This window comes from Chrysoperla carnea, chromosome 1, assembly GCF_905475395.1.
Source record: "Chrysoperla carnea chromosome 1, inChrCarn1.1, whole genome shotgun sequence".
Lineage (NCBI taxonomy): Eukaryota > Metazoa > Arthropoda > Insecta > Neuroptera > Chrysopidae > Chrysoperla > Chrysoperla carnea.
In genome coordinates, this window is record NC_058337.1 from 136,254,627 (window position 1) to 136,270,289 (window position 15,663).

At 30.1% G+C, this 15,663-nt stretch overlaps 1 protein-coding gene across 2 annotated transcripts in view; it reads left to right on the plus strand.

Annotated features, from left to right (window-relative positions):
- The window catches only part of LOC123305395 (corticotropin-releasing factor-binding protein), a 79,496-nt gene extending 75,279 nt beyond the window's left edge, over positions 1 to 4,217 (plus strand). For both annotated transcript variants that reach the window (XM_044887097.1, XM_044887098.1), the window contains 2 exons: positions 1,714 to 1,822; positions 4,033 to 4,217. In XM_044887097.1, coding sequence (XP_044743032.1) covers positions 1,714 to 1,822; positions 4,033 to 4,175 — 252 coding nt within the window. In that variant the 3' untranslated portion in view covers positions 4,176 to 4,217. The remainder of the gene's footprint in view (positions 1 to 1,713; positions 1,823 to 4,032) is intronic.
- Positions 4,218 to 15,663: the final 11,446 nt, after the last annotated feature.

A 15,663-nucleotide genomic window follows, 5' to 3' on the forward strand; every position in this document is an offset into this window, starting at 1 on the left:
AACAGTTTTGACGGACAGCTTGTAACAAAAGTTTGCATGAGCCAAACATGCGGATTCTCGATTTCGAACCATATACAATTATTTCCAAATTCGATGTAAAATCTAAAATGTAGGGTGGAAAGTATTATAGTGCGTTAAGGAAATCAAAAGTTTTTTTAGATTTTTTGGAATGAAAATATAATGTTATACTGAACTAAATAGTTTTAATTTTAAATTGAAAGTTCAAACGATAAATTGGAATCAACTAATCAGATTCAGCCAAAAATGAACCAAGTTATGCTAATTCGGTAGTTACCCGATGTCAAATTTGCCATTTTACGCATAAAAATTTAAATCTAGACTTGATACCATGACAAAATTTGAAAGTGAAATTAAAATTGATTAAAAAACGAAGAAGTTATAAGCATTCAAAGATTATTGCCCATTTTCTTTTAGCAAAACAAAGTTTTCTATGTATTTTATGTTTCTCGATGGTGATATCAGACAATGACGCCACTAACCTATATCTTCGTCTTTGTTTAATAAGGAATTTGAAACGTTCATATTTTGCTTACTTCTAAAGATTTTTAAAAACCAACTTCACTTTTCTGCACCCGCAGTGAGAATTCCTCACCTGACGTGATAAAAAAAATTTAGTCAACATGCCTATTATTTGAAATTTATCAAAAATTTCTGATTTTCGATCAAAATTTTTTTTTCTATTATCTTCTGTGTCTGTATAAGACTATTAACTAGTTTATGAAAGACCTTTGCTAGCACTTTTACTGCCTGCAACTAGTACTCTGTTTTTAGAAAGCCTCTCACACGTGCTATAATATAGTAACAAAACTAATTTAATCTAGATAGAATCTTCGATATCTGATAAAATCAATTGTACAAATGTGACATTTTCCTGTTCGAATACAATAATTATCAGATTTAGTTGAATGAATTGACAAGAGATATTTGTCATATTAAAATTACATTTTCCTCATTTATGTAAACATGGAAAACTTTATTTTATTTTATTTTTTTTCAATTTTATAACGAGACTAATTAGTTGTTCTTCAATTGTATTTGTTATACCCTGTGTTTATGAAATATATGTAGAGGTATACTAAGTTTTGTCACAAGCTTATATCACTTAGAAATATTGATGATACGAACCAAATTTTGGTACTAATGTTCATAAAATCGCCTTATTAGTTCATTTCCGTTTGTCTGCCCGGTATCACGATAACGAAAAACGAAAAGAGATGACATCAAGCTGAATTTTTTTAAGCGTGTTCAAGATGTTAAAAGAAAGTTGGAATTCATAAATGAGCAACATAGGACTATTGGGTCATGGTTCTGAAGGACTAATCTTGTTAAGCGTTATAGATAGAACAAAAGTTTAAATGTAAAAAAAGTTTTTTATACAGCTTTTGTTTGAAACATTTTTCGTAAACATTACTGTGTAATCACGGGGGCGCAAATTAGGACAAAACTTTGGTATATATTTTCTCTGAAATTATAAAAAAATCAACTTTAAATTTGCAAGTTGTTTCAAAATTCTACAAAATACTTTCGAAAACCAAATAAATGGGATCCGAAAGACCGCCATAATAATGTTGGTTTCTTAAACTATTGTAAATAAAAAAAAAATTGCAAGCACTAACATTTAACATTTTCTATACAGGGTACTCTAACAATTAACTCAGTCAATTATTTATTTTCATCTCTTTTTTCTTGCAGTGCAATAAAAGAGGTTTAGAAGACTTTGTACAAATTGGTGGATCCGACGGATTGGAAAATTCAAATTTACAAATTGTTGATAATATATGTGGATTGAATTCAAAACCAGGTAAGAAATTAATATCACAATTTATATTAATACAGGATGAGTCAGTAACTTCTCAAGTAACCACTCACATGTTATTTTGTGTCTTTGAAAAAGCGCCAATTTGTTTGATTTTTGTTTCACTACGGATTGCGAAAAGTAGATTATCTAAACACTTTTATAACGTTTACTGCGGATTTTTTGTTTTAGAAAGTTGAGGTGATAATTTACAAAGAAAATTTTTCTTTACTCTTTAAATTTGGCAAAAAATTGAAAGAAATAGCTGAACAAAAACCTTAATTCGAACTTTGTGTTACGAATCAAATTTTAGGAAACGATGTACTAGGATTGTAGAAAATTATTGTGATCACTTTTATGAAAACACTTAAAGCAATCAAAAGAGATTCAGAATATTGAACGGTGTTCGATATTTTCTTTTACATTCGTGATTTGAGTTTGTCAATTAATTCCGAAAAAACAAGCGATCGATAAAAATTTTTATTTTGCACCTGAAAATTTTAAAACCAAAGATCTTTGATTTAGCACAACAGTAGGCCATGCCATAGAGCAGCCAGTTTTGATACAGAATATTCTTTAAGTTGAGCTTTGTTTATTAAAGAAGCACTACCAGATAAAGCCTTTGACAATTTGAACAATTTTCATAAATAAATTTCACTTCAATAATTCATTTGGGTTGAGATTTGGCTTAAAAAGCAAGACGATATTTTTGAGTTGAACCTTCTTTGGATGTAATTTTCTCCATTTGTATATTTGCAAGAAAGAGAGAGTAAATGGCAGTCACCGTTATTAGCTAACAACCATTTATTTATAATGGATGGATATTTTTCAATATATTAACGATCCATAGTAAAATATCGCAAAATGTACACATCTTTTGTTCACCTCGATAGTTCAGCTGACTTAAAAGCTTCACTAGTGTTGATAAGATCGATCCCACATCAGAAAACTTAAATTGTGGATGCTACTTGACGCACATATTTCTGTTACACCTTGTATTTGTTTATAATTATCCACATTTATGTCTTATGCAAATGATAATTTACCACAGTTTGAAATGTAAATCACAAACAATAATAGGAAATTTAATAACAATCCAATGACAATTCAAGTATAACAATTATACGATAATATTATATTCAACATGTAGAGTAGACAAACATACCTATGGAACGAGTTAATTTTACTTATAGGCATAATTTTAGATAGATTATTCTCATCTAGGATAAAATCGTATTTTTAAGCTCACAAATACTCAAAGAATGATTAAAAAAGAGCTGTACATTATTGAATTGGAATAAAAAAAAACAAACTTTATGCTATACCAACAATTTTCTTATTTCAATTATTATACCATAGCAATTTTACTGAAACGAGTCTACTTCTTTTACACATCCGAAAAGAATTTCACATCATTCAGTCGAATCACTTCGAGTCGCGCGGGTTTTTTTTCCTGATCGATATCGCGTGAGTTGAAACTGCCAGTGAATTCGTTGAGGTGTCAATCAAAGCCTATTAAAGGCAATATAGTTCGTAAAGAAATTGATAACATTCGTTCGTGTCGTTTCGAGTCGAGCGAGTTATTATGTTAATTTTTTATGACTATTTATTATGCTGAGAAATTATTCGTGTGGATCTCAAGGGTCGCATCAGACACTTTCCACGTCCTCTTTTTTATTTATGTTTTATTCTCTAGATATTGTATACATTTGATCACCCTATACTTATCTTATTTGATCACCTTATAGTTAATTAAGTCTATAATTACTCTTTAAAATTAGACCACATTTGCAAGTATTAAATTATAACTTTAAATAATTACTTCTGCGTACAATTATGTATAACTGCGTATAATTATTGCTTCGATATAAATTGTAATTACTGCAAAATTGTCGAATAATATTAAATGTCTACATAACGAGTGTCCCAAATCACCAGAAAGAATAGAAACTGTGAACTTCCTACGAAACTCTAGGAAAAAAAGTCCTTTGACGTTTGTCGATCTGTCGTTTTAGGATTAAGGCTTCACTCATTAATATTTTTGTGTCAAAAGAAAAAATGCTATATTGATTCTCGTGTTGGAATATCGCGAGGACTACAAAGTTTCTTTCAACTGGTAATCACTAAAAAATGATTTTGCGAGATTCATTACCGTTGCAAGATTATTAATTTAATAACATTTGTTGGAATAAAAATATTATTCGTATTTTTTCCAGATAACATGCAACATACGATATTTTGTGGAGTGACGACTATACGATTAGTGAGTAGCGGCTTATTTGATAATTCTGTGACAGTAGCAGTACGAAAAGCAACTGAAGATGATATTTTGGAAGCAACTCATATTTGTGGACTCTAAATTTTCAGTGTCTACAATATAAATATTATTATATGAAAAATTATTAATATGTTAAAGGTATGTTCGAAATATTTCAATACCACCTTTTTGGTTGCGTACAAAGTCGAACTCTCTTATTCAAATGAGCTTTCACACAATGATCTCAACATATACGTAAGGATATTGCCTATATTTTTTTAACAAAATTATTTATCTATAAATATATAGGAGACTTTCTATAGATATAGATAGTCACTCATCACGATATCTCTGGAACTATAAGACCTAGAGACTTGAAATTTGGCAGGAATATTCCTTTTGCCAAGTAGAGGTCAGCTAAGAACGGATTTTACGAAATTCCACCCACAAGGGGGGTTGCGGGGGTGTTCATGAATAAAAAATTCATATTTTTCAATTATGGCTTTTAATAGTTCAAAACTTGGTCAGAATGTTTTAAATTACATTTAGAAATTTTTTTAACCTTCGGAGGGTAGAAAGGTGTAGCGAGAAAGTGGGAAGGAAATATCGAATATTTACAAATATACCTAAGTGGGGTATCAAATAAAAGAGCATGACGTGTACATTACAAAACTGTTATCCAACGCAAGGAAATGTGGAGGGAGGGGTGCAAGTGGGGATGTTGCCCAGCAAAGCGGGTAGTTCCCAGCTAGTATTAAATAAGAGACAATATTATTACATAAACGGTATAGTCATGGAAAATTCATTTTCCGAATATACTGGAAAGATATAACTTTATCTGCAGCACGCTACGAATACTGCAATCACTTCAATTTTTCATCTCTCAAAAGTCGAAAGTATTTCTTGCAAACAAGAATTTCTTTCGACTAATCTTTAAATTTAGATTTTCATGAGTAGGGGACCCTTAAAAAAACCTGTGCACCGTTAACTATTTTTAACCTCCGAAACAAAGAAAGGGGTGTAATAAGTTTGACCGTTATGTGTGCTTGTCTGTCTGCGTGTCTCTCTCTGACATCGTAGCGCCTAAACGGATGAACCGATTGGGTTTTTTTTTGTTTCGTTTGATGAGTAATTTAATGGGGAGTGTTCTTAGCTATGTTTCAAGTACAGGTTTAGGGTTCCGTACCCGAAACAACTAAAAAATTCGCGATGAACCTCAAATCCGTGTAATTTAATGGAGAGTGTTCTTAGATACGTTTCAAGGGTTCCACATTCGAAAACTTTCTTGGGGATTTTTTAAATTTAGTAAATTTCACAATTGTTAATTCTTTTTTGTTTGTTTCAGATATTAATAAAATCAAATTTCCACATTCCAATTTGGACACAGTATTATTACCAAATACAAATTATTCAAAAATTATTCTTAAGTTATTAATTAATTAATTATACTTTTCCAAAAAGAAATTTAATTTTAATATTTTTAATATAGAAAAAAATAAACAAAAATGTATATTTATTCGCCCATATTATACTTTAACAAATTATTATTGTAACGTAAATGTGTTAAAACCATTTTAACAACCAACCAAAGGTTAAAAAAAAAATTTGAAAAAATATTCAAAAATAAAAATTGTAAATTTATTAAAAAAAGAAACTATAAAAAATATATACAAATAAATGAATAAAGAAATAAAAAAATATTGTTTTATAATAGAATTGGAAAATCATGCAAACAAAATAAAAAATAAAATACCAATACACAAAAAAATAAAAAATAAAATAAAATGTAGAAACAATTTAAGAATTCAATAAAACTAATTACTGATGTAAAAAAAAACATTTTGAATTAATTTCTATCCTTTCGAACAAATAACCATCCTTTTAAAACATATTCATTAATTAATTAAGGGACAAAGATCAAATTAGCAATGGTAAAGGAAGTAAACATCGATTAACTGCAAATAGCAACCAGATTAATGAAACAATTCAAGTCTTTAAAGGTAGGAAAGCAAATTAATTCGTGCTGTTGGCATCAACATATTTAAATAAACGCTGTAATTGATTTTGTTTACTTTAGCTGCCAAAAATGATCTAAATTTCTTTGTTTTTCCATTTAATTATACATGATATGACGGACTATATTTCATTATTTGTTAGTGCCGGATTATAGACCAAAAAGTAATTGACCAAAACTTTATAAAATAGAAAAACGCCTTGTTCAATCAATGTTCAAGTCCGTCAGGAATTGTAGAATTTCTCTCATCACGAGACTAAAAGTGAAAGACCTGAGCGTATCCTTCGGATAGTTTAATATAATCAATGTTCAAGTCCGTCAGGAATTGTGAAAATTTCTCTCATCGCGAGACTAAAAGTGAAAGACCTGAACATATCCTTTGGATAGTTTATTATAATTCGTACTCGTGATAGAAATATGATGAAATTAGTTCAAATAAATTTAATTATTTACATTAATTTTGCTCTAATATTTTCACTCTCAAACCTCATTAAATAATCTCGTAATTAAACTATTTTCAGGTAGGAAGAGTATTAAAAAATTAGTTTATATAAAATAATGTAGAGGTTTGGAAATCCAAACCAAAAAGGAATTAAGGAATATTTAACGCACGACATATTTGACGCATGTGCAGAACACGTGAGAAAATCTTTCATCTGAAACTTTTATCTCAAACCATTCGACGAAATTTTGTAGATCTGTATTTTTGGCCCAACTGATAAGATAGAGTAGTTTTTATCTTGATTAGTGAACAACAATTTTTTTATAGCAAATTTTAGGTTTTTTTTAATAGAGAAAGAGTTAAATTCACTTCTAAGTTCTATAATTTTCAATAGATGGCAGTGAGAGCTATACAATTTCTCTCTTGTTTTTAACGCAAACAATCTTGCTTTTATTTTATGTTAATAGATGGCGCTGTGTTTTGATTTTGAATATAAACAACATAAAAATATTCTATGATCATTGTTTTGTATATTATTTTGTTTTTGTTTATACAATGAGATACAGCAACGCGTAGTCGGGTCAGATAGTATTCAAAAAATACTAATCTACTGCCGAAAATTTGGAAACCATTACGTGACTTAAAGCACATGATGTAGATTGAAAGACGACGTTCTCGAATATAATTTATTAGTCTGATGGTAAGTAATTCAATCAAAATAAAATTTAGTAATTTAAATGTGCTAGAAATCAAGAGGGTTCACAATGACATATATAATATACGCTAAGTAATTTAAATTGTCAAGTAAATAATTATTTGTATCTTATATGTGTGAACAGGGGCATAATTCATTTCTCAACGGTCCATCAAGTATTATTTAATTTTTTATTCACACATATGTTTTTATTAAATGTAATTTTGTTGTCTTGTTTGGTGGTTGTTTCGAGAATACTCATTGATATTGTTATTTATGATGCAAAATGATCACTTGCTGAATTAGATCTCTTACACAAACTCACAAAATTTGATTGTGGAAGCTTATGAGATCTGTCCTTTTTGTTACAAGTTTTTGTGAAAAGTTTTTTTTTTCAAAAATGGGAGTAGTACCTACTCCCGAAATGAATCAAACGGTTGATAATGCCCTATAAATGTTTTATTCACTGCTATCTGTACAGAAAGTTATTAAACTTGAGAAAAAGCACATTCAAGTTTATAATGGTTATATATATCCAAAAGCTTCATTTCTGTTTAAAAAAACCACCGATAGGGGGAATCAAGTTAGAAACAAAACAAAGAATTGGTGAACAAATTTACGTTTATTGAAAATTTTTATAAAAACTGATTTTTAAACAAGACAATCGTTATCTAAGTTCTAAAAACGAAAGGGAAAATTTAAAAATCTAGAAAATCTCTTTTCATCGGATGGTAAATATAGAAAACATTATCTAATTTCTACATCATTTCCGATAACCAAACGAAATTATTATTTTCAGTGGCTATCGTCATTTACTATATTGAGGTTTAAATCTATGATACTTTTTCATTTTCATTTAATTCATGTGTTTCAAAATGGATGTCTCTGATAACCTCATTTTCTTATATGCAGTATTAACATACGAAAATCTTTTTTCCTTGTCAAAGCTCTCACACTTCACCCCTTCGGTGTTCACTCCACATAACAACAACAATAACAAAAGACATGCATACATAACGTTTGTGAAATAGTAAAATGTACATAATTTTAAGGTTAAAGTACATAAACATACAGTTGTAAATATACAAACGTGTACATACATGAGGTACCTAGAACATATATATATCTAGATCGGGCGATTTTAACAGAAAATAATGAAATAGCAGAATAAAATCGCAACTGGTTACATGTAGAGGAAATTGCATCGTTATCTTATGTACAATTTGTAAATCATATCGTTAGCCATTTATATTATATGAAGTAAGAAGAGTTCTTACAGACAGACGCTCTTAGGTATGAAACAAATAGGAATTGTATATGTGTATGCATGGTTGGGTTGGGTTGGGTTGGGTTGGGTTGAACTTCTCTTGACTCATCATTTGAAGTTGTACACGTACAATACCAATCACACACAGTAACATGTAACATAGAACACATTCCTTGTTTCTTTATACATAACAATGTCCATAAAAACTTTTCTTACTTCATATATTTTATATGGCTAAGAAGATAGATTACAATCGGTATATTATTTCGCTAACCTGTCTATTTGTTCCTATCCATTCGATATCTTTCTTATTCCTTTATCAAACTCTATAATATATCTCTCACTTTCAAGCTTATCGTGCTGGCTACTGACATAAAAACAATTTCACGATCTAAAAATGAGCCACTTAGGAAAAAAAAATTTAACATTTAATTTTGTTCATTACGTAATTTGTATATCATATCTGTAATAAAGTTGCCTATAAATAAAAACTTAGAAAAATTACTATTTATATTATTTTACTAGCTGTGAACTACCCGCTTTGCTGGGCAACATCCCCACTCGCACCCCTCCCTCCACATTTCCTTGCGTGGGATAACAGTTTTGTAATGTACATGTCATGCTCTTTTATTTGATACCCCACTTAGGTATATTTGTAAATATTCGATAATTCCTTCCCACTTTCTCGCTACACCTTTCTACCCTCCGAAGGTTAAAAGTAGATAAAAACAATAGATCTTTGAAGCTGATTGTATATCGTGTCAATATTTGAGCTTAATCGATGCACAACTTTTTTAGTTTTTGAAGCATATCCCTTTCAACCCCTATTTCAACCCCTTACTCTTCTATAATATGGATGTATTATACTTAAAAACCTTCCTCTTGAATCATTCTATCTATTAAAAAAAACCGCATCAAAATCCGTTGCGTAGTTTCAAAGATTTAAGCGTACAAAGGTACATAGGGACAGAAAAAGCGACTTTGTTTTATAATATGTAGTGATTTCTCTAGCATGATATCGCACTGAATAATTCCTCACAGGTCGATCTAGTTATTTATAAAATAATGTTCGAATTATTTATTCGGAATTTATTAGAAAATATAAGCCAATTGTATTTAGTATTGCGTACCGGTGCTAAATTCGAAGCGGATGATTTTCTCATAACTGGTGGTTTTTATGCAACGATCAAAGGTTGACTGACGATCGTTGTCAGTTCATAAACTAAATGATAAATCAGTAATTTAGACAAAAAAATTTAGTTAAAAAGTCAAAAATTAAAAGTTTTCGATATTTTATTTAGCTCTTGAATACCAAACTCAAAGTTTTCTAAACTTATTAGCCTTTACATTTTTTGACTTTTAAAATTGCCTGATCTACTAAGATTATGTATAACATACGATGGTGGAGGCATTACATGGTGATGGTAACTGAAGCGACCTTGACCGAGTACGACCTTGCCATGAGCAGGTCACATAGAAGATAGATAACAAATGCTAGAGCTAACATTTCATATGTGTGTTGTTGTGAGGTCAGACAATGTCCTCTATGTAAGTATATATACATACATATACTTAGAATATTATCCAGAAAACATTATTCTAAGTGTTTACCATATATACATAACATACATAGATATAAAAGTAAACAGCTTACAACAATCTTATTTTATAAGTATTTTGTTATGATGTTAAACATAAATTATATTATGGATGAATGTGACTGCCTTGGATGTAATATGTGGTGTTTTCCCATCCATATTGAATCAAATAGATAATATAGTGAAACCTCGATAGCTTTATGAAATCAAAAAATTTATGTACATTGGTAGCTTATGAAGGTTCGATTGATTAAGGTCCAGAATAATAAATATCGAGTACTAGACGTAACTAAAGCGGACCCTAAACTCCTAGGCTCACAGACGAATAAAACCTGCGAAGATAAACTCTCACATTGTAGTTAAAATTGTAAAATAAATAAAAATTTAAAAAACCCGAATGTGTAAAAAGTGAATCAAACTGCCTAAAATCAACTTTAATTACAAACTGAAACTTTAATATTCGGGACCCATAATTGGGTATATTTGAGCCGGTCTAGATTTTAAGTGGGTCCCGACCGTTAAAGTCGCTGCGTAGACTACGGGGCTTGTTTTTAATTTTCAGTTTTTTAAGTCATTTTTGATGCAGTTTGATTTGGATTTACAAATAGATATTCAATGATACCCCACTGAACATAATTCGTCGACTTTCATTTTTTTTCTTCACAATATGGCGTCTTGTTATCGCCATATTTAATTTTTATTACTGCTATGACTTTAGTGACTCCCGCAAGTTTAAGATACATCGATTTACGTAAAAATCATCAAAATCGGCAAACGCATTTGGTCTTTAGAGAAAAGAACATAAATAAGTCGATAACAACATTACCGCTCCTTCATGCCTCGCAGTTGGATAAAAAGCACAAGATTGCTGAGCACAGATTGTTAAGCAGAAGATTGTTTCATGGGTTTTAGACAGAAATTCGATTTATTGTGGTAAGCGAATCAAATCCGTTCTTCTTCTTTAACCAATGAATGGATCATATTCTGCTATTTTTATCGAGAAACAAATATTCATAATAAGATGTAGAAGTAAACGAAGTTCTTCTGTAATTCAATTTATGTTTTACTAGCTCAAATAACTTACGGGTTCATATACGAGGTCGTAAGATCCGCATGTATGAACCTGACGATAAGTTAGTTATGTAAGCCAAGAAATAGAAATTAAATTCTTCGATCTTTCCTATTCATTTATTGCAGAAAGAAAAACCATAGCCAAATATTTCCCGAATTTGAAGAACAGCAATTTTACTAAAACTCATCAATTATAACGATAAGGGAACCTTTTTAAAACGAATAATGTAATTTTATTTTAGGTAAACATGCATGAAACCAGATTTAGCAACCTAGTAATTCGATCTATTCTTCATTTTAAAACAAAACATTGTCACAGAAGAGTAAGAATCTTGATTGATTTTTCCCATGAGTTTTCTAATGATATATCAGACATGAGTTTTATAACGATATATTATTTACTTTTCCATATGGGTTTTGTTAATCATCGAATGAAATATCCGTAGCAAAAAATCTGTTCATTCTTACAGATATTCTGTTAGTGGAAAATTCAACTTGGATTTATAATCTAAAGCTTACAAATTTTTCGTTTTATTTGCTGATTTCTTTGCGATAGAAATTAATTACTTGTTTATAACGAAAATGATTTTTAAATAAGAACAATTTCCCTTTCAAAGGAACCGTGTGGTGATACCTAGACCCATGATAAACATTTTCTTTTGTCCGCGCCACATATCAGATTAACTATTCTATTGAATGTCCAATGTGTAATGTTCAGGTGAATCTCATTATCGAAATTTCATGCCATTTGTAATCAGCTTCAGTAGCTAACAGTTAATGTGAAAAAGAGACCCGATAAAATAATTGAATAGAAATTATGTGAAAATTCTAACAATTTGCAAGTGGCACTCAGATCACTGGATTAGTCCCCAGATCCATTTTTGGGGATTAATAACTGTGAACTGTTGTACATTAGAGACGAATAAATCGGAGAAAAATGTCATAATGAAACACAAGCTTAAAAATTCGTGTTTTTCTTTCGTTAATGGTTGAAATACCATACATAGAAAAGTATAGAAAAGTTTTATAAACCAACACATAGATGGCGGTCTTGCGGCATTCATTTATTTTATAGGAAGCTTATCATTTTGGTCCTCAAATAAAAAATCTATCACAAGACTTACTAGTTGAAGCTACTTACAAATTTTCTCTGTCTGTTATAATTTTGGAAAACACAAATTTTTCCTCTAAAGGGAAAAAAAAGTTTCTAAAGTTCTATCTTTTACGGCTTCTTCGGACAATGGGACAATGGATTCTATCTGTTACGGTTTCTTGGGAGGATGGTTCTTACGGATCCAAGATTCAAATGATCTTGTTATTCATTTACGAACTCATTTTTTATATTCTGAGTAGTTTTTCAGTTATTGTGCTGACAGACAGACTAATTAGATCGGAAATGGACTTATTAGATGATTGTATGAAAACCTTTAACAAAATTTTGTTCGTATCATCAATATTTCTAAGTGTTACAAACTTGGGACTAAAATTAGTTTACTTTGATCTATATTTCATATATACAGGGTATAAAAATATTTTCAATTAAAATTCAAAACTTCATAAGTGGTTTAGTGAAAAATAATAATTTGTTTTGAAACGTATTAAAACGATTTTCTTTTACAAAAATTGTTTGATTGATATTGTAACGTTTTTTCCCGTAGATTTGATACAACAGAAAACACCACTGTAGTATACGATACATATAGAAAGTATAATTAATATTGTGTCGAGTTAGTTTTCGAATACATTTTAATGCACACGTTGTGTAAAAGTTAACACAAGCAAACATAGATAGATATCTAGATATTTGTTTGCAATACAAACAAATACACAAACATAATATAAATTTAAACATTATAACCAACAACATAGTTAGATGGTGGCCGATGGGTTTGGTGTAGTAACGCGTTCTATTATCAGTTTATGATAGTGTATAGGGTAAAGTGTTGTACTTTGTAAGCAAGGTAGAAAAAGTAGAAAATAAAAGTGAAAAGGGGAGGATAGTTTGTATGAAAATTAGTCATTTTTTTGCAATTTGTGAAGGAAACAAATTTCTTGAAATGGAGAAAATCGCAAAAAAAAATTTTGTTCTGGAATTTGATGGAACTCGGTGAATTGGGTAATTCTGATCCAAAAAGGATAAAAATCACGTTAATTTAATGATTGGATGCAGAGTTTCTAAGATATCGCAATATTTGGATCGATTTAAGTCCGTGTCTCAAAAAGTATTCCACCAGTCATCAAATGCACCCGATTTTTGAACTTTTTGGGTCAAAATTACCCCATATACTGAGTTTTATTGAAATTGGAGATTAAAAAAATTTTTTGATTTTTTGCAAGTTTTTAAGGGACCTTTTGAAAAAAACGAGAAAATCGCAAAAAAAACTTGTGAACTTTGTTTTTAAAGGAAAATTGCCCAGCAAAGCGGATGGGTATCAATTGCAGGATTTCCCCCGAACAAAAACATTTCAAGTCAAATAAAAGCTTGCAAAAGCACATGAATTTTTATCCATGGTAAGACAATTTCTCCTCTACTATCATTTTATATAATACACTACAAGTATAACAACTATCTCTACCCATATAAAACTATAACATCACCTTCGTAGAAGGAACGTACATACCCTAGACTTACTTACCCCCTAAAGACATCGTCGCGACAGCAAATATGTATATATGTAATAACTTATTCGCGTTGTAACTAGAACTAGCTGAATAATAATAATAAAAGCCTTCTTCATTATCGTCTTATCAAATGTGGTATATAGAGTGTTTACAGTAGGCAACCAGTAAAATTTCTCGTGAAAATTTCTGTTATATTTTTCATTCAGAACACGAGAATGAACTCCTGTAGCTCTGCTAAAAGAACTTTCATAGAGATTTGTGGCTGTGACATCAAAGTGCAATTTCTTCTTCAGCCATTCTTCACCTCAGTAAAATCTTTGTGGGACGTGATTCCTTCTCAAATTAGTTTTGCTAAAGATAGATTACGCTATTCTGCGTGAAAGTTATTATAGGATAAAATGAGTGCAATCATGATGTGTTCTTTTAGTAGATCAAATCTTAGCAGAATTCTGTCTTTGTATTCAATAGACATGTAACTGTCCATAATACTTATACATTGCATGTGTACATATACAATGATACAAACACACAGCTCCGTATATTTTTGATATGATGAACCAAAATCGTTTTCATGGTTCCAAAAAATTCATACTTTAAGGTATTATTAAGTTGTGTTTAAACAAAATGTGTAAAAAAGTTTCTAAGTTTTTAGATTTAAAATTTGCCATTATTACTCAACTGTTATATTTTTCCCATGCAAAAAGTTCCTTTACTTTGAGAGCGATTATATTTTTGTATTGCGGGTAAAATATTTTGAACTATGCAATTTGCATGGAAGAGGTTATTCTTAACATCTACTCAAAACTTTATTTCATTTTGGAAAAATTGATTTACAGATATTTTAGCTTAAATATATCTCCAATAAATCATAATTAAACATTAATATCGGATAATACGTAGTCGAGTTCTTAAATGTGATTATCTTTTATCCGATTAGGTCACATATTCTAAGGGTAATCGACCGTAACAATAGGTAAAACATTTCACTAAAATTTCCTAAGTAAACACCATGTAAACTTTACATGTTTACACGTGTATATAATGGTTTTAATATATTGTAAATAGCATCTAAAAACTTTTTAATGATATCAACAGACTGACTGCAACCTCCAGGTACATCGTCTTATTCAACTTACCTGGGTAACAATAATTATCATTGTATTAAAAAACTATAAACAGAAAATATATAAAACTTATTTCCATGTCTTATCATTAGATCTACTAGCAGTTATCCACCTGCTTCGGTGGCAAACAAAAACAAAATGTTAAAAACAAACACTACCCCGATATAGCCTTCAATTCCCCTGCTCTGTTTACAATATCATGTATTTTAGTTTTTTGGTACAGAACCCTAAATTTAAAAAAAAAATTAAATTCAGACCATGTTACTCGCCGACAATGTTGCTTTCTTTAAAAGAAATAATTTTTAAAATCGGTTAAGTAAATTTTGAGTTTATCTATTAAAATGACTTTTATAAACAAACAAACTTTGCCCTCGTTTTCACCCCCTTAGAGGTAGAATTTCGGAAAATCCTGTACATAAAAATAACACACTCTCAAAGTTTCAAGACTCTACGATCAGTGGTTAAGGCTGTGCGATGATCCGCCAGTCAGTCAGTCTTTCAGGACAAAGCATTTTATATGTATAGATTATAAAATCTTTAAAGTAAGGACTTGTACACATAATGAACAAATCCCTACAACCGAACAAAACCATCAATATCCTAAGCCTATGCCCCATAAAAGAGAGAAGAATCAAGGTTTGAGAGGATGAATAACATCCTAGAAAATATAAAAATCATTAGAGTGGAAGAAATAAGGCAAAAATAGAAATTATTGGTGACAGATTGTAGGCAAGGCTTTAGTGCCAAGTGGTTAGATC